Source organism: Octodon degus, unplaced genomic scaffold, assembly GCF_000260255.1.
Source record: "Octodon degus isolate 3935 unplaced genomic scaffold, OctDeg1.0 scaffold00078, whole genome shotgun sequence".
NCBI lineage: Eukaryota > Metazoa > Chordata > Mammalia > Rodentia > Octodontidae > Octodon > Octodon degus.
Window position 1 is genome coordinate 11240077 of NW_004524654.1, and position 20959 is coordinate 11261035.

Consider the following 20959-nt stretch of genomic DNA (forward strand, 5'->3'; position numbering starts at 1 on the left):
TTTGCTTACGGAAGAGTTCTTGGGGAATACCTCAGGAGTCCCGCCACGGCTGGCCGTCCCCGGGCAGCACTGGTTGGGCGCCGAGTGAGCCGGCTGGGCGCCCGCGGAATAAACGGGCCTGCGCGCCTCCGGGTTCAGCTTATTTACGCGTACGTAGGAGCACGTGCGCGCCGACTCCGGGACGGTGTTGCAGTGACTTGCTCTCAGGCAGGGATTTTTCTGAAAGTTCTCTTGTGCTGTAGTTGAGGAAATCCTGAAGGCGTGGACATCCCGAGAGGTGGAGTGAGTTGTCCACGAGCCGGCCAGACCCCTTCGCCTCAGGCCCATCCGCTCTCGGATTTTTCCCCTCCACTTTCTATCAAGACTTTCTAAGTTAGGGGCCGGGGAGACAGCTCAGCAGCAGAAGCGCCTGCCTGGCAAGTGCAAGGTCAAGAGTTTGTCCCCGGATACCACACACACACAAAAAAAAAAAAAAAAGGAAAAAAAAATTAAATTAGGATTTTGAATGTAGACTTTTCTGAATTTTGTCCCCAAACTCTTGAGGCTGCAGCCCACCCTATAGTGCTCAAACTCATTAAGGCCAGATCCTATGTATTCTGTTTTGAGATCACATCAACATTGCTGTCTCTTTTTACCCCCCAACTCGGTTATTTTTTTTGGGGGGGGGTGGGTACTAAGGATCCAAATCAGAACTTGCCAGGCAGGCACTTATCCCGAGAGCTTGCTTTATTTATCTACCTAAAAACATGTTCTACTTTGACACAATATTTGGGAAAGTTAGAAAAGTATTTACTTTTTGTATTTAATGAAGTGTGTTGTACATAGTTTTGGGCATTTTAAAGAACATGCTATCTATATTTTCCAGAGCGCCTTAAAAAACACATACCCATCAGAATTAGATGAGCAATTATCACTTTTGTTGTAGTTCAAATTGTTCAAATTTGGACTTGCCTAAAGCAGTTTATTTGAATCTTAACCTAAATACTATAATATTCTAAAAATATTTTACATATATTTTAAATTTATAGAAAACAAAGATAAACCAATTTGAGAATGCCCTGTGACTTATTGCAAGTGGGTGGCCTCTTTTTTTTTTTTTTTAATATATTTGGTACAGGGTCTTACTACATAGCTCGGACTCGTAGTAGTGAACCTCCTGTCTCATCCTCCCCAGCACTGGGATTACATGTGTGTGCCACTATGCCTGGACTCATTAGCTCAGCATGCCCCTGGGTGGGACCCATGTGGCATGTGGTACTGGGGATTGAACCCTGGTCCCTGAGCTTGACTAAGCAAGTGCTTAGTCTGCTGAGCTATCTGGCCAGCTTGAACCTACTGAAATTAAATCATTGACATAGAGCCCTTCTATCCCCAGATAACTACATCATGCATAAGAACAACATCACACTCTTGCCTCATCACAGTACAATGACCAAAATCAGGACATTTAATCATAATAAGATACCATATCTAACCTAGAGTCCATATTCAAGTTTTATTAATATGACAGTTACATACTTTGTACTTCACCCATCTCTCACTACCTAATGTAAAATTCATATGTGCACAACCTGGAATAGTTTTCAGTCTTGTTTTTGTTTTTTGTGAACTTGCCATTATTTTTCTTCTTTACATGCCTAGTGTATTTTGATTGGGTGCCAGAGGTGAGTTCTACCTGTTGAATGCTATATATTTTCTCTAAATATTTAGGCTTCAGAGTAGTTGTGTATTGTAATTAAATTAACTGCTCATTTAATCTTTTTGAGGTTTGTCTTTAAGTTTTAATAGGAAAAACCAGAGCAGAATTCAGTTTTACTTCGGCTGCACCAATGAGGCAGTACTAGTACTGTACTTCATATACACATTCTATTTCTAGAATATTTGTACACTCTTTGTATGATGCTCCAGCTTTGACTTTTCTCTCATCTGTGTGGCATTAGCTGAAGATTTCTTTCAGAGTCCTCTGGCGTTTTCTGGAGCCCCCCCCCTTTTTTTCTTTCTTTTTTTGGGGGGTGGATGGGAGCTGGTCCTGGGGATTGAATTCAGGACCTTGTGATTCCCAGGCAGCTGCTTATGCCACTGAGCTATTTCCCCAGGCCTTTGAAGATTTTTGTATGTAGTTGTCTCCTCTTTATGCTTTTTTTCTTTTTGGTACTTTACCTAGTGAATTCTACATGCATTGGCCTCTCCTAGGTCATCTCTCTTTCCTCATGTCAAAGAGCGTATTTGGGTTTCTTTGTTTCCCCATCCCTATCTTGTGTTCTGAAAATGTTTCAGGCAGTAAGCCTGGATAATTACAGAGATTTTATCGTTTATTTCTCTTCTTACAAGAATCAGTATCCTGTTTATTAATATAATCTGTTTATTAACATTTTAAACATTTTTTTTTGTGTCTATAAGGTCTCAGGGTCTTACTATACAAATCAGACTTGTAGTGATCCTTCCTGATTTTCAGCCTCCCAAGTGTGGGATTATAGGTGCATGCCACCACACCCAGTCTCAGTCACTGTCTCATTTTGCCCTGGGGGCTGGGCTGGCATGACAGAAGGGGATTGAAGCCTGGTCCCTACATCTGCCTAAGCAGGTGCTTTAGTCTGCTGAGCTAACTGGCTGGCCCTAACATCATTGTTTTTCAGTCTAGTTTTTAAATTAAGATAGAAGAATAAAGCTTTCCTCTTCTTCATGACTAGAAACAAAAATTTTTTTCAGTTTCTTGAAATTTTCATTTCACTTTTTCTTAATTTCCTTTGAGATGACTGATACCAGTGTGATTATATTACCATATAAGTAATTGGATCTTTTCCCCAGAGACAGTAGACATTTTTTTACTTTTTGAAATTAAATTTCAATTTTTTTTACAGTACTGGGGATTGAACCCGGGGCTTGGCAGTGAAGTACATTTTTTAGCCCTTTTGTTGTTGAACTTTTGAGATAGGCCCTCATTAAGTAGCCAGGCTGGGCTTAAATTTGCCATCTGCCCTTGTGTTTCAGCTTCCCAGAATGTGTAAAATCTGCATATTAAGATGTATCGTAAGAATGGATCATTATGAGTCATTTTTCTCATGCATCCATTTGTCTTTTTTGTTAAGTGGATTTCTGGAAAATGTAAGTTTAAATGTTCTTTTCTATTTGTTTTCTTTTTTAAGCCCTCCAGTTGTATGTATATTGGATTTTTTTGCCTACTTTCTACTTTCAGCTTTTTTTTTTTTTTGCTAGTTTTTGATTTTTTTTTCATTTGATAATACTCTTGCTTTTTTAAATTTTATTTTTTGCGCATTAATGAAATATTTATTGACTGTTCTTAGGAAAAAATTTAGTCTTCCAGTTTAATGTGATTTTTTCTTTTTCATTTTTTTCTCAGTGTATTCATTACTTGTATTTTAATTATACACTTTGTTCAAATACTTGATATTTTATTCAGTATTATAATTTATTTGGGTTTCTGGGTTTTATTCGTGTGGAATTCATCATTAACCTGAAATGTTTGATTCTCAGTTTTTGGTTTTGTTTCATAGTAGCTTTGGATTGATAAAAGCAACACCTTTGTGAAGATTTATACTATTTCACATCCTAATTCAAAAACATTCTCTTGTTGGTGAAGCAAAATCTAGTTTAATGGATAATTTGGGGAGTGTGTTATGGGAAGAATAGTATGCTTTTATTTCTTCATATAAAACCTTAAGTTTCCCACACTTACTTCTTTTTCCTCATAAGACCCAGATTCTTTTTTCTTTCTTTCTTTCTTTTTTTCTTTCTTTTTTTTTTTTTGAGTGGAAGTGGGGATTGAACTCAGGCCCTTGCACTTGCCTGGGAAGTGCTTATTCTACTGAGCCATCTCCCCAGGCGTTAAGACCCAGTTTCTAAAAAAGTATTTCTATCTACATTTTACCCATCTTCTACTCTAAAACTTTTGCTTTCTAAAACTTTCTTGATTTTTGTGTTAATATTAAGTCTCCTGTTTGCAGTTAATGCTTTGACCTATAAATTATTATTATTTTTTTTTTTTTTGGAACTTCCTAAGCCTGCCAAGGGCGGGGCTGGTGTGACATGTCATGTGGAGATCAAACTGCATTCTGCGGCACCTGGCACCTGCCTAAGCTTGCCTAAACAGGCACTTTAGACAGCTGAGCTATCTTGCCAGCCCCTGAGCTATCTCACCAGCCCTATAAATTCTTTATTAGTACTTTTATAGTTAGTCCAATTCCCTCATTCTCTATATGCATTTTTTTTTTTTTTGAACCTGCTGACACTTTTAACTTTCACTACTGAAAAAGCTCCAGTGTGTGCTATACTGAAAAATGGTTTGTATTTTTCTTTGTACATGTTTTTGTGTTCTCTGTCTTCTGGTTGACAACATGGATTTTTTTTTTTATAGTTCTTATATGTCCATAATATTGATTTGCATAGTTATTTTGGGTGAAGGAAAGTCAGGTTAAACATCTCTTACTGTTTACAGCATACTTACAAAATCATTTTGAGAATAGTTGATATTTTTAGATACTTTTAACTACAAAAAAATCCTAATTTTGGACATATTCTTGAATCATAAAGGTACTGTGGCATATAACATGTCATTTGACCTTTTAAAATAGCTTGATTTTGCACGTAAGGGACTTTGGAATTTTATTCTTTATTTTTCATGTAAATTGTGAATCACAGATTGTTCTTACACTTATGTGTTGGGTATCTAAAGTTAGGTTAAAGTTATTACATAATACCTTTTAGTGGTTTAATGAAATAGTGAATTATTGTTACCTGACCTTTTGAAAAGGTCAGTAGTACATTTGTTTCAGTTTTTTAAAGGACATTTAAATGTAATGAAAGTCAGAACTGTAATATTACCATGAAAGTAAAGGTTATGGGGTACATTTAATTGTGTTCCACTGTTTTTGAATCTGCTTTGAGGGAAACTGCTAAAATTCCGCGTGGTAATTGTTTTTCAAGAATTTTATTACTCTTTTCATTTTATACTGTTGGAGTAAAAGATTACATTTCTGTTTGTCTTTTTCTGCTTATTTTTGCTCACATTTCACAAGTATTATCCTATATAAGTTAGAAAGTTTAAACTGCTTACTCATTCACTTCCCAAAGAAAGTAACACTGACTATATTTCTTAGAGAACACTCTTTTCTTACACTCTCCCCCTTTCTTAGAAAGACTCTGGATGAAAATTTTATTTCTTATAAGTTTAATAGTGTAGGATAATTAATATACCCTGATTTATGATCATATTTTTGTGTCTAAATGTTTAGATTGCATAACAACATAATTTCATTTTATTGAAATTTAAGAAGTAACTCTAAACATGAAAACTTGAATGTATCATATATTCTTGTGTTCTTACTTATGTATTGTGATTTTTTTCCTTCCATATCCAAGCAATTTGAAGGAATTTTTTAATAAATACTTTTCTTAAAAGCATTTAAATGTCTTTACTATGTCTATTAACAGTTTTATAGTGCACCATCTCTTTTATTTGTGTTTTTTTTCTTTAAAAACAAGTTCTTACTCTTTGATTTCCCAATAACAAAATGGTTTTGATGCAGTTTTTAGGTCACCTCCTTCCCTTGTAGTATTCTATTTGTTGTATATTTTTAGTATAAAAATTTTGGGTATATTTGATAACTTTTTCAGAAGTGAAAGAATGTTACCTTTTTATATGTGATTCTATCTTGGACATCTATTAACATTAGGTGATAGATGACGATTTGACTGTACTGCTTTAATGTTTTCCGTAGGGAAGAGACTTCCACCTTAAAATTTTGTTGCCTGAAGATTTACAACTGAAGAATGCAAGGTGATGAGGTGTTTTGTTATGTACATGTATCTTGGTGGGTTAGACCATCTGGTAAAAACTGATTCAAGTGACTGTAGAATTTTACCCCAAATGCATACCAACAAATACTATCAACTAAACCTTGAAACATTTGGAATTTTTCCAAATCATTGTGGCATTTGTGAATAATTTCCCTGCTACTGGAATGTTCTTCAGAGGTAACAATACAAACAAAAATAGGACTACCTATAAAGGCAAAATACAAGAGACTTAGGAGAATTTTCTGTTACAACTTAACTAGTACAATTTGTATGTAATATGATAATATAATGTGGGAAGACTCATTGTTAGTTACTCCCGGAGTAAATTGAGATACAAATATTGACTGTTGGTTGCAAAAACTAGTCAGGAGATGAGTCTAGATATGTAGGCATTGCCTCAAATTCAGCTCTGCTCCTAATAGTTCTGTAATGGAGGAAAAATAATCTAGAAATATTCATGAGTAGTACTGATAGAATTTTATGACTTGATTAGAAATGGAAGTAAGAGGGAAAGAGGAATAAGTGATGCTTTCTGAATTCCTAGCTTAGATTACTAAACTTGAGAAGAGGTCACAAAGCAGTGAAAATGAGATTATTTTAAGGAATATTGAGTGTAAAATAGCAAGAGGAGCTATTTTAGTAAGCAGTAGTGTATTGGTGTGGAATTTGAGCATGAGACTTGTAGTGAAGATGTCTGTGAAAGTCATAGCCAGCCCAGGATTTTGAAGCCATAAATATGGGCTTAGTTACTTTTCTCTTGCTGAGACAAAATAATCAATACTCAAAGGAGAAAAGATTTATTTACCTTGTAGTTTGTAGAGGTTTCAGTCCATAATAGACTGGTTCCAAGGGAGGGTGACATGACAGACAAGCATCACAGAAAAGAAACAGTTCTTGTGGGCAGAAGATAGCAGAACACAAAAGGGATGACCTTAGGTCTTTCTGTTGCTTGTATCTTATCCAGGCTACTTAGGGCAGTTAGCATTCATACTCTTAATCCTAGGGCTCTTGATCCTAGCATTGCAAAGTGAATCAATCCCAGCATCACACACCACACTGTAGATCCAGCCACCTCTGAAAAGCCCCATCTTATGACTCTAAGAAATATGACTTTCTAGTGCCTAGATCTTTAGGTTGAAAGGGGAAATCCAATGAAAAGACTTTAAGGGCATATGAACATTTAAAGGACTGATAACTATAGGGAAACTTCCAGAACAGTAAAAGGAAAATTTGAACATTAGTGTCTCTGAAGCTAAATTGGGTGAAGAAAGAAATGGATTATCAGTACTGAGTATCGCAGAGAGATCTGGTTGGGTATAAATAGGTTTTGTGCAGTAGCAGAAACCATATCCTATTGGATTTTGGACTGGATGAGGGCATAGAAGGGAAATGGAAAAATATAAACTATGTTGAAGAAAAGGAGAGACCAAAGACAAGGGAGTGCACGCAAGGAAGAGTTAATGATTTTTTTTAAGGTGATGGATTACTGGGGAGATAGCTCAGTAGAACATGCGCTTGCCTGGCAAGCTCAAGGTTCTGAGTTCAATCTCCAGTACTGCAAAAAAAAAAAAAAAGAAGAAGAGCTTAAGAAAATAGGGACAGCATAAGAGATAACTAATGAGGTAGCTAAGTTAGTAGCAAGGAATAGAAAACACATTTGGAGAGACCCTATCCATAGAGAGTGGAGTGAACTGCCCTTACAGTAAGAGAGAAGGATAGGTGTGGAGTTTAACAAATCAAGAAGGAGGGAAGTTGTGATGGCTTAAACAGGTTCTAGAAGTGGGAATGCAGAGTGACTTACTTCTTTTAGATAAGAAATTACTTAGAAAAATCACCTACTTATGATGAGAGATGAGTTGAGCTGATAGATACATGAATATAAATTATACCTGTACATACAGTTCAAAGTATGTATCTTAGTTACATTAATCTGAAATTTGAAGAATATATGGATACATATGCTTTTTTGATATGTTTAATATATTATGATCAGTACTGTTACTTTTAATGTACCTTGGAGAAGAAACTAGTTCAATACAAAATTTTAATTTGCTCATACCAGGCATGGTGGTACACATTTGTAATTTCAGCATTTGGGAGATTGAGACAGGAGGATGACTACAAGTTTGAGACCAGCCTAGGGGCCACAAAAGTGAGTGCAAGACTGGCCCAAATTGCATAGGAAGACTGTATCTTAAAAAAGCACCAAAAAACAGCAAACCCCCCCCCAAAACAAAAAACCCTTTTACTTTGTATAAGTTAAAAAAAGATGTACTGTTTGTGTGTCATTGAGTGGTTGCAGTTATTTTTATCTTGAAGTAAAATTAATGCTGACAGTTTCAAGACAAGACTTTCAACAGTATAAGTGGTAAAATTTTTATTAACTTGTCAGAATTGTGTTTATGTCATTCTTTTGGTTGTACATATTTGTATTAGCATACAAATAAGTTTTTTCCTTTTAATTCTGAAAGATGAATAAATCCTTTTGTCCTGTTAAAATTTTAGATTATTGTGTAGTTGGCAGCTGAAAACTGTACTTAATGGATACCATGAAATAGTCCAACAGGTAAGTCTTTTAAAAGCTTTTATTTTATATGAAGATTAGAAATTACTAAATTGACTCTTTAAAGATACGGTTTACAGAATGTTATTATAAACTAATTTTAATATTTGCTCAGTTTCATTGGTTTTAGCTCTAGCTATCAAGTATTTTAGGGATATTTACATTATTTAAAATGCTTTCTGAAATCAGCAGATCTTTGGACAGCATTTGTGTTGAAACTGGTTTACATTCTTTTTTTTTTTTTTTTTTTTTTTTTTTTGCCAGCTCATCTGGCCCTGAGGGAAGGGCAGCAGCATGTGCTGCTGGTGATAGGACTCTGGTCCCCTGTGTCTGCCTAAGCTTGCCTAAGCAGGCACTTTAGACTGCTGAGCTATCTCGCTCGCCCCCAGTTTGCATTCTTGAGACTTTAGGTTTTTTACATCCTTTACTCTTATCCATATCCACTAATTGCAATATGATTTTTCTGCTGAGACCATATAGTGATGATAGAAAAAAGGAATTGGAACTCCTTTAAAGCTGAAGCTATCTTCAGCAAAGTGACATTTGTTGCTATAGATTAGCAACAGAAAAGGTGTGAGGGATTCACTTAGGATCATAAGTGCTTGCTTAATGAGAGGAAATAAAAGTAAATGAAATGTCATAGATGTAAAATTATTTTTCTTTTGTGGGCTACAGTTGTGGGGATTGAACCTAAGGGATGCTAAGCCACAAGCTTGCCTCTATTTTGAGACTGGGTCTTACTCTGCTTTTCAGGCTGGACTAAAATTTATAGTCCTCCTGACCAGGCCTTTCCAGTAACTGAGATTACAAGTGTGTACTACCATACCCACCAATCCAGTTATTCTTAATATTTAGTATCTTCTACCTGAAAATGCCCTTAAAAATTAGAGAAGTAAGCAAAAACCACTGTTATTTAGGCAGCTGAACATAATGTAATACATCTTGTAGAAAAATAAATGTTAGAATTGCATTTCTTTGCTGCTTTATTCTTTGATTCTTTTTCTGATTTCCTATTTTTTTTTTTACCTTAGTGAACTGTAGATGTGATAACTGATGATGATCATTCATATAAAGCATAACTGAGTTACGGAGTACTCTTTGAACAAAGTACAGTATAGGACACAAGCTATTTGATATGTAGCATGTTGGTTGTCGTACTAACAGTATAATTATAAGTAAATGGGATGTTTCAATTCTTTTCCATTTACCTCTCATTCTCATAACTATTTGTATTATATCCTAAAGTTGAAGAATGTACTGAGATACTGAAAATTGGTTAATGGAGCTAAGTATTGCTGTAAGATACAAAATTTTTTTTTGTAATTCACCAAAAAATCATAAATAAGTTATTTATAATTAAGCTAATGAATAAATAGCTTATCTCCTTTTGCTTTCCAGTCTGTCAGGTAGAACCCTTAACAAATTTGAGCTTTTGTTTATTCCAAAATCTAGTTGGATTTTACTGTTTTTCTCATTGTTTTTAATAAAGTCGGCAAAAGGATCAACAAACTTTTTCTGTAAAGGACACTTGTAACTTTCTCAGCTTTGTGCACCATAAATTTTTGTCAGAACTATTCTGCTCTGCTCTTACAGCACCAGAGCAATTATAGGTAAGTGGTAACTGAATGGGGCATTGGTTACATTCCAATAAAATGTGATTTACAAACGTAAGTATTGAGCTGGATTTGGCTGCAGACAGGCTTATTGTTTGCAGACTCTTTATCTAATTTATTACCGGTAATAAAAAAAAAAAAACACATAGCCAAAGATAAGGTCTAAGAGATGTGATATGTTTTACAAATATGCACCAACTCAAAGCTGTGTTAAGATGTGAATGATACATCTTGAATTGTTGAAATAACTTAGCTTTTAATTTTTTTTTATCTAAAATGACAACAGATTACATTTGACTTTGTTCAGAGCTGTGTGCTATTAGGGCAGTGCATTAAAAAAATAAAAGCACAATATTGTGTTTTCAAGCAGAACAATCATGTAGTGTTCTAGGAAAGCAGTATAAAACTTTTTTCACTTTTCTATCGTTATTTTAAGGATGAGGACTTTCTAGGAAATGGAGCAATAACTTAAATATCCATTCTACTTAAGAGATTATTTCATTTTCACTATTATATTAGCTTTTTTATTGAATGATTCTCTTCTTAGAATTAGTATGGGTCAGTTGTAAAGGGACAGAAATAACAGTCAGTGGTCTTTTAGGTCAAAGAAATAATACGGTATTGTTGATGAATTATGGATTTATTACTCTAGATTTGAAAATTGTGCATTTATTTTTATATTTTATATTTCTTATTTATTCACAGCTTTCTCTCTCCTCCTGTACTCTTCTTCTTAAAAGTAATGATAAAGTTTGCTAGATTTGCTAAACTTGGCAGTCAACAGTACTGAAGAAACAGGAGTGTAAGGTTTTAAGTAACATTCTGTATTAGTTACTATTTTCTCGTTGCTGGGACAAATATCTGACACAATGAGGGAAGGGAAGGTTTATTTAGCTCACAGTTACTGGAGGTTTTAAGACACTGAGAAGAGAGGCCAGGGTGCTGCCCTTTGTAGGATGACCTTCTCCACATTTCTCAGAAAGCACAGGCTAGCCAGTTTAAGGTTTGTGCCTCTCTTGCCCTGTCCCTTGGTCCCCGCCCTTGTTCTCTGGCCCTGCCCCTCAAGCCATTCACTCCTCCAGCCGCATCTGCCCCATAACTTACATGAAACTTTGCAGGGAACAACTATACACAGACCATAGCACATTCTTACGCAGTTTTATATCTCACCAAAATAGGTTTGAGGGCTTTCTTTCAAAGTGAAAGTGGTGGGAACAGTGGGTGTAAGGACCAATAGTTTTCATTACTTAATACTTTTAATATATAATTCTACCCATTATAGCTAACATTTTATATATGTAATTTACATTCACTTTATTTTATTTCATTTGGGAGAATATTCAGTTTACCAATCATATTGGAAATATTTTGATTTAGAGAATGAAGTATGCTCCTGATCTAATGAGCTTTATGATGGAGTTGAAGATGATCTTGGTAAGATTTTTCTTTTTCTAAAATGGTTATCATATTCTTTAAGTCTTTATTATTTCCATAACTCCCAGTCATTTCATATTGATTTTACTGTACATAAACGTGAATGGTATAGTTTTTGACCTGCCTGAGGAACAGAACTGTGTAGAAGAGGCAAATGATTATATTGGTAAACTTGGTTTACTTGACATTAGTGTTGTGCAGATGATGAAGAAATAAAATGGCCTATTAAGAGAATTTCACATCTAAAGGAGAACTTGGGTGGTTATGCTTAAAGATCTAATATGATGAGTAATTGTATACAGGTATGGATTCCTGAAAATCTTATTAGGCTTATGATAGTTTATTTAGTGAGAAAATTTTGCACTAAATACTTGAGTAGTCTATAGATGTTTTATTATTTTTTAAAAATTCTCATTAGTAAAGTTTTTAACATGATCCCAAGAGAAATTACAACGAATGCAATGAGCCTATGATTTTACCTCAGCATTTTGTCAAACGTATTTCCTCCTACTTGTTTTAGAGAAGATTACTGTATTTTAATTTATTATTACTTAAGATTGTGTTATTTTAAAGGAGATAATGGATTTTATATCCATTCCTTTATGAGTATATCAGCACACATTTTTAGCATCTATGTATTGTTTTAAATATACATTTAAAACTTCAATGAAGTCAATTTTTAATTTTTTTATATTAGTATCCATACAAGGTCCATAAATTATATTAAGTAGGTGTGTTAAATCTTATGTAAGATTTATATAATTATAACAAATCTCCACATTACTTTTTCTTTCATGTTACCTACTTATTGAAAGAAAATTCTTACATTGTACATTTCACCTTTTAGATCGTATGTGGATGAACATCTCTTAATCAGAAATCCAAAATGCTCCCCAATTCCAGATATTTTGAGTGTTGTGGTGGTATAAGAGGAAAATTTTGCAGTATGAAATTTTGCACAAAATTACTAAACATTGCTTAAAAATACCTTCAAGTTATATGTCTGAGGTGCCTGTGGAATATGTTAATTTTATGTTTGGGTTTTGGTCCCATCTGCAAGATATTTTTCTATATATGTATGTTTATATTTGTATGTATAAGTATGTATATTTTTATATGTGTACTTATATGTATTTAATTGTATGTTATATATATGAATATTATTCATAAGTATATGGATATTCCAAATTAAAACAAAATTAAAATCATAAACACTTTTCTTCCCAAGTATTTTTTAAAAGGTTTATCTACCCAACCTGTACTTGTACCTTGTAATCTGGCAGTTAGATCTACTGATTGCCACAGATTTTACTTCATTGTTTTGATGAAATAATGGTGCCTTGTACTTAATACAGTATATTTGGAATTATATAATATGTGATTCCTCATTTAGTAAAGATTGTCACTTTTCTGTTATGGACAAACTACCAACAACTTAAAGGAGGAGACATTTAATTTGGCTCACAACAGGAGGATCACTGAGAGTCCGAGCTGAGTAGCAAGACCCTTTACCAAATAAATAAAAAAATAAAATAAAATTTAGCTTATAGGGAACAACCCACTTGGGACTCCCCTGCTGTTCCTCTCAGACAGAAGCTTTCTTTCCCCCAATAAATACTCTGCTGTTAATCTCCATTTGTTCCTAAAATTCATTCTTTGGTTTTAGAGAACATGAAGTCATCCCAGGTACCTTTCAGGTTGGGTGTTTCATTTTTCCTGTATCATTTAGAGGTCATCCACTGAGGTCATTGGAGGGAGATTCAAAGTTATACACCCATCCAAGATAAAAATGCCTGGTGTCTATTGAGGGCCTGTAGGTAGGACCTCTGGAGAGTATCTCTGCCAGTCAATAACTACAACCCTTTTCAGCCTGAAGAAGCCAGAGCAGTCACCACCCATGGTTCCCTCAAGGCAGTTTAGGTTACTTCTTCAATGTAGGCAGCTGAATTAGATAGAAGTGTTATAAGCAGTCAAATAGGGCTAGGCCCTCAAGGAGACAATATGGAAGACAAGGTGACTTTGCAACTTGGAAGAAACAGACACTCCAGCTTTGGTCCATGCCTCAGGACAAAAGAGTAAACATCTACTCACATACCTTCCCTAGGGATGGGCATCAGTGATTGATATTCTAAATAGGTATTAATCACCTTGAAAGAGCCCTAACAAGTCACTAACCCAACCCCCAACAGGACTTCATTTGGTACTGGATTGAATCAGATTTACCTGAGCAATGGTGCTTGTGGTCTCATTGGTTGACCATATAGTCTTGTCCCGCCTCATACCCACCTAAGTGAGTTCCCATGTTCTCCACCACCTTAGACCTGCCTTACCACATGGTATTACTCTATAAAAGTCCCTGGAAGAGACAGTTTCTGGGGGGACAAACCACTTGGGTCTCACTCTATCTCACACAGAAGCTTTCTTTCCCTCAATAAATGTTCTGCTCTTAAAAAAAAAATTAGCTCACAGTTTTGGGTAATTTAGTGCATATCATGCTGCCTCCAAGGCAGCTGCATCATGATGAAAGGGCTTTAAGGAACAGAAGTTGCTACTTTCACAACAGTCAACAGTCAAAACAAAGTGAGGTGGGGGCTGGTGAGAGCTCACGTGCCTGCTTAGGCAAGAGCAGGGACTGCAGGGTTTGATCCCCGGTACCACATGATGCGCCAGAACAGGCTGAACAGGCCACAGAGTCTACATGTATTGGCATACGTCTCTAATCCCATTCTGGGGAGACTGAAAATAGGAGGATCGCTTAGTCTGAGTTTCATAGTGAGACCCTGTATGACCAAATTCATTTAAAAAAATAAAAACTTAAAAAAAAAAAAAAAAGGAACAAGTGCCAGGAAAGAGAGGATGAAGGACCATCTATAATACTCAAGATTATATGTCCATACCCCACCTAGATATTCACTGGATTGTGCTTTTAACTTTCTAGATGTTTCTTTAGTCAAGGTTAATGGTCACAGTCTGTTGCTTATTAACACCTAAATAAATCTCCTTAAACTATGTTTAATTTCCCGGTAAAGATAATAATGACTTCATTATTCTTATACTGCAACTATCCTGTGTACAATTGGAAACAGAATAATCTCTTCCTTAACATTTCAACAGTTCCATCATTTTTCAAAAGACCAAAAGCAAATGCTTAGCTGTGAATCTATATAAAAATAAAAGACAAGTTACTAATCCCAGAGCACAATAGCACACAATAAATATTCTTATACTAAAATGGAAGGAGATAGGAAAGAATCAGAACAAAGCAGAATTGCAACCCAGTAAGACAAATATTAAGTCCTGTGGCTCTGTGTCCATCATCTAGAGCACCTGATAGTAAATGGTACTTTCCCAAGGGCAATTATAGCCCCACCCCTGTGGCCTTGCCATTTGTGGCCCTCTTGCCTTCTCTTTTGTGTTGGCTCCATTCATGATCCGCAGCTTTTTTTGGTTAATCTTCCACATTCCTGGCATCTCCAACTATTCCTGCAGTTTCGCTGCCCTCACTGGGCTCCTGGCTTGGCCTCCAAGATCTACTTTAGAATCTGAGGGGAAGGCTGGGGGTTGTTCAGCCGTACAGCACCTGCCTGGCCAGCATGAGTCCTTGAGTTTTATTCTCAGTACCAAAGGAGAAAATAGTGAAAGAAAGAAAATAAATCTGAGTGGAAGCTTCCCTGTTCCAACAACTCTTTTATATTCTGTGTACAAGTGGAACAATTGGGTAACATAAAAGTCTACTGTTGGCAGAAGCAGTAGGCAGGAGCTCTTAGGACCTTAGTGACTGACAGCTGCCTCTGAGTGTCTGGATGTCTGAAGTTCGTGAAATGAATCCTGGGAATTCATTTCCATTGTAAGCCTTTCACCTGTGTCAGGCCCAAGAACTCTTCTCAAATAAAGGATTTATACTTCTATACAGTAAAGCCTCTGATGAATACAGTCTTCTTGATTTCTGAGATGCCCTCTCTGTGTCAAGTATTTAGTTTCATTTTAATGCAGCTAATCTCTTCAGCAACTCCATACTTTTTGGTCTCAGCTTTATATGTAGTTTCTTTGGGCCAAGATTTTTTTTTCCTGCTTTGCTTTTTCTTTCTGATTCTCACTATAAATTTGGCTAAGAGCAGCCGGCTTTATCCATGCTAATGACTGAATGTTGGGCTCTCTTGAAACTTCCTCCACTAGATTAATTAGCCTACCACCTTTAATCTTAGACTCCTGGAGTTTCAAGATGTACAAAATATAGACAACTTTAACACATGGCCTTTAGTCCAACTGTAATGGAGTCATCCAACTGTAATGGAGCCATCCAGCTGAAATTTCCTGAGCCTGGCCTTCTGCATTCCTATCACATATAGTCTTCTGACTTCTAACCAGAATTAACCATTGTGCTCTGTAACATTCTAGGGCTTCTTTAACCAACTCTTCTAAACCTTTCCAGACTCCTGTAAAACAAGGAGCATCAAAGGCTTCTAAACCACATAATCAGATATGGTCACAGAAATGACCCCACTTCTCTGACATCACTTTTCTGTGTTAGTCACTTTTCTGTCTCTGGAAACAATGCTCAACACCCAAAACTTAATGGAGAGGTTTAATTTAGCTAATGCTTTCAGGGAATTCAACCCATGGTCGTCTTGCTGCTGAAATAATGTGATACAAATTTGCAGAGGGGCAAAACTGCTTAGTTCATGGCAGCTTTGAAACTCATCAGGGTAAGAGTACTAGGGAACAGTGGAGAAGGGACCATGTATAGTGCTGGGGGTCACAGCACTGTGTCCCAGCCAGACACACCCAGGAGCACAAGATTGTTCTACTAGTATCAAGGTAAATGGTCATAGCATAAATCGAGCCACTCTAAAGTTTCTTATTATGTAGTGATTTTAGCAGCCAATACTCATCGTTATGTAAATTGACTATTTTTAGAGTTTATATTTGGTGATGTTTTTATTAACTAAAAATATTTTATAGATAAGAATCAGCTTTGGTTACTTGGTTCATTTGACATATAGCTCATACAAGAGAGGTTAGGTAAATGCTTCTTTTCTCTTTTTTTTAATCAGGTTTTAAAGTAATGAGTTGGAAGGTTGGCCAAATAGCTCAGCGGATTAAAGCACCTGCAAGCAGGCACAGGGGCCCCTGGCCTGCAGTGCTGGCCCCACCCCTGGGGTACGCTGAGACAGCAATTGAGACTGGGTGTGGTGGCACGCATCTGTAATCCCAGCTCTTGGGAGGCTGTAAACAGGCGGATCACTATGAGTCCAATCTAGTTGTGAGACCCTGAACACCCTGTAAACTCTTTCCTTAAAATAAATAAATAATAAATAAATAAATAAATAAATAAAATAATGAGTTGGTGCCTAGGAACTGTCATGGGGAAGTAAAAAAATTAGCATCTTTGCAAAATTGTGAGTTTTTTATATTTGATTAATCTGTTGAAGTCATTTTGTTGCTTCACCTGCACTATTTTTAGTCCATATAAGCCCTTTTATTTTTGGATCCAAAATTTTTTATTTTATTTTTATTTTTTAAAATCTTTTTAAAAAATTTATCTGGTACAGGGTCTTGCTGTGCAGCTCAGATTCAAGCTGAACCTCTTGTCTTAGCCTCCCCAGCTCTGAGATTGGTTATAGGTGTGCGCCACAACACTTCATCTTGGTGGTCAGCACTGCACTCCTAGGGTGCCACCAGTATTACGTGAGGTACCAGGGACTGAACCTGGGTCTTTGTGCTTGCCGAGCAGGTGCTTAGACCACACAGCTATCTCCCCAGCCCCTGAATTCTTAGGCTACCCAGCTATCTCCTTACCCCCTGAATTTTTTTTTTTTAATATAACTTATGTTTCTTATTTTCTGGTACCAGTTGGCCCAAGCTAACTTATAAATTCTATTGTAGAACTTACAGAACTGTAATCAGCCGTATCTCCAAAGCCATTGATTGTCTTTTTTTCTTTCATAGGAAGTGGTATTTGCATGCCACAACCACATACTAGGTTGCTTATTCCTCTTATTACTACTAGGCCTTTTTAATGTGCAAAGCTAGGGAAAAAAGCACATTTTAGAAGTAGTAAGATTGATCTTTGCTTTTCTCTTGTTTATTCTGAAATGTTGATTTGTAATAGCAGCAATACTGATTTTACGTTTTATGCTTATTTGCATTTGTCCTACCCAGTTGTATTTGTTTATGTCAAAATTATAGCAGTATTATTTCAGCTAATAACTGAGTACAGTTTGTTCTTTCTTTGTAACAGCTACCATATACTGAGAGCTTAATTGCTGCATTTTCCTGAGTTCTTTTTCAATCTTCATAATAGCTCTCTGAAGAAAAAATTTTGATAAAATGTTTGGGAAAGGAACAAAGAATTTAAGATTAATTTCTGAAGATTAAATTTTTAATTCTGAATTTATAAACCAAAAATTGATTATAATTTGATTATATAATTCATCAAAGGCTATAATGTTATTAAAATGGTAAGGTGAAGAAATACAGCATTTTTCTTTCATACTGTCTTGGAGAAAAGTTTGAAAACCTTTTACTTTTTAATGTAATTTTTAATATGCTCTTATGAATACAGAAACTAAGGAAACCAGAGCAAAACTGTATGTATACTATTTCCCATTAAGCTTCTATCACTAGAACTAATTGTATTGGATTATAAGTCATGTCTGTGTTGGTCATTTAATTTTGAAGAAATGAAGTACTGAGATTGATCTATGGCTTACAGTATTTAATACATTTGTGTTACATTTCTGAGTAAAATAGGTCCTTTTTTATTCAGAAATTATAGACAAAGTTGGTTATTTTATTGTTCATTAAGATAGTATACCTAACAATGTAAGAATTATTAGATTATTTCTCAGACTGTTGTTAGTAGTAGGATTCCTGTAATAAAATCAACAATGAAATTCTTGAGCAAGGTGCCCAAACGAAATCAGTAGTTATTGAACTTATTTGGGAAATTTTGCAAGTCTCCCTTGGAGATTCTAGTAATAGGTGTACTGTAGGAGTTCAGTCTATATTTAATATATTTTAAGAGAACTTTGAGGTACGTTATTTCACAGTATTTCTATTTTAAAGCCCAGCCACAGAGCACCTGCAGCCTTGAAACTAGAAATTAAAGTCAGAGACCTGTCTCTGAAGTCTTCCTACTGTGTCACTTCACCTTCTAGTGTAGATGATTGCTTCTCTACCTTTGCTCTTCTTTTCTACTATGGCTCTAAAGTAAGAGCATCTTTACTGACCTAAAGTAAAAGATAGAGTTTACAAATGTCATATCCATTGAAATGAAGTGTATTTTTGTTTTTTAAGTTTATATTGACTAAATATTTCTCAATAAAAATAAAACTCAAATACTTTATGACTGTTAGGCCCTGTATGTCTTGTCTCCTAGAAGCTTACCCTCTAATTACATCCATATTGAATCCTTACTTTTACCTCAACTTAATAGTATTCTGTCCTTGTTAAATAAAAACATGTAAAGCTAGTAATAGATTAAACATAAACTTAACAGAGCAAAAAGTTTTAACTTGTTATTTCTTACTTTGTTCCCCCTGGTTTTGTTATTTATTGCTTAATTTTCTTACAAAGGTTGAGTATCTTATCAAAATGGCTTGGAATGAGAAAAAATTCAGATGATTTTTTGTTTAGATTTTGAAATATTTTATAAACATGGTAATATATTTTGGGGAGGGGGCCCAAACCTAAAAACAAAATAAAATTCACTTCTGTTTTATAGTACTTTATATATGTAGCCTAGGGGCAATTTCATACAATATTTTATACAGTAGTTTTAATTTATGCTAGCAACAAAGGTTCCTGGCATGGAATTTTTACTTGTGTCATTTTATTCTCAAATAATTTGAAATTTTGGGAGTATTTCAGATTCTGAATTTTTTAAGAGGTACTCAATCTATAGTTTCTTTGATAATCCATGCCATATGAACATTAAGTAATTTGTAGCTATATTTCTTTTTTACTCTTTCAATAAAGTAATTGCCAAGTTTAGAAACTTTAGAATCAATGTAATTTTTTACCTTGGCAACTCTAGTGTTACTTGTTTTACTTGTAAAGAAATTTAAGTTATAGTTTTTGATTGGGGGATCATAAATCATTTTAGAGACATTGTAGATGGACCTAGCAAAGGAAAGGACTATAATCTAGCTATATACCTGGCAGGACACTGAACTTACCTGGTAGAAGAGTAATACTGAATGTATGTCAGTGAAAGGAATTAGCAAGTGTTTATTGTGATACTGAGTAGTTTTTCTTAAGATATGGTTGTTCATAGTCGTAGATTCATGACTACTTCATGAGTCTAGTCAGAATAAACAGTTTAGGCTTTCTTTAAAGGCACTTTTTAAAAAAAAATTATTTATTTGGTACAGGGTCTTACTATACAGCTAGTGATCCTCCTGTTTCAGCCTCCCCAGGGCAGGGATTACAGGTGTGCACTACCACACCCAGTCTTGGTGGTCCACTTGGCATGCCCAGGAGGAAGGGCTGGCATGGCATGTATACCAGGCGTTGAACCTAGGTCCTTGCCCTTGCCTAGGTAGGTGTTTAGACCATTGAGTATCTCCACTGCCCAGCACATGGTTTTTTATATCAAGCATCATATCCATGGGAGTTGGAAATGAAGTATTATAATGAAACCTTAAGGATGTTTTTGTTTTTTAATTTTTCATCTTTGTTAGACATAATAGTCCAGAACAAATTTTTTTTAATGTATTTAGGACAGAGTCTACAGGGTCTCACTACACAGATTGGACTCATCCTCCTGTTTTCAGCCTCCCAACTGCTGGGATTATAGGCCCTCACCACCATGCCCATTCTAGAATAATAAAATTTTAAGTTCTTTTCATAATACAGAAATTGATATTTATTATTTTTATTACATTTCTTTAATTTTTAAATGAGAAGGGGAATGAGTGACCATGGTTTTCTATAAAAATACTTTAGAGACTAAGAAGATTATGAAATTGTGTTTGTAGCTAATAACAATTTATTGTCAATTATTTTTATAGCTGATTCTTTTTTCTTTTAAACAGGAAGTTGCATTAAAGAATAGACAAGAGTTGTGTGTATTACCTCCTCCTTCCCAGTTCTATTCACTCCTTATTGAAGAGATAGGAACTCTTGGTTGGGATAAGTATGTGTATTTTAACATACGCCTTAGAAATGTCCTTGTTTTACCTATTTCAGTTTAATATTTTTCCAGTTTTAGCAGTTTATTTTATACATGTTTTTAGTCATGGTTTGTAGAAGAGTATCTGATCATCCTGGTTGCTAAAGTTAAAAGAAAGGCTGTCTTTAAAGATTGACCAGGGAGCATAAATATTATTTGGAAAAAGAAATGGCATTTTTATGTATACAGTAAGATGTTGTCTTCATATATTTTTTCACTGAACATAAAACATTCTAAATGTTAAAAAATTACTCGTTTGAAAAATGATGTTGAGAGTAGAATTGTTGCATTTTATGAGTGTCTTAAATCATTTCTTCTTCCTCCTCTTTTATTATTATTATTATTATTATTATTATT

The 20959-nt window shown here is 35.1% G+C and overlaps 1 protein-coding gene across 3 annotated transcripts in view; it reads left to right on the forward strand.

Moving 5' to 3' along the window:
• Fancl (Fanconi anemia complementation group L) overlaps window positions 1-20959 on the forward strand; it is a 69339-nt gene that overhangs the window by 321 nt on the left and 48059 nt on the right. The window contains exons 1-5 of one of the 3 annotated variants that reach the window (XM_023720846.1): window positions 5783-5797; window positions 8323-8383; window positions 9974-9990; window positions 11371-11427; window positions 20466-20566. In XM_023720846.1, the coding sequence (XP_023576614.1) occupies window positions 11374-11427; window positions 20466-20566 (155 nt within the window). In that variant the 5' untranslated portion in view covers window positions 5783-5797; window positions 8323-8383; window positions 9974-9990; window positions 11371-11373. Of the gene's footprint in view, window positions 1-5738; window positions 5798-8322; window positions 8384-9973; window positions 9991-11328; window positions 11428-20465; window positions 20567-20959 lie in introns of those variants that run through there. The other 2 variants (XM_004636187.2, XM_023720847.1) reach the window with 2 other exon arrangements.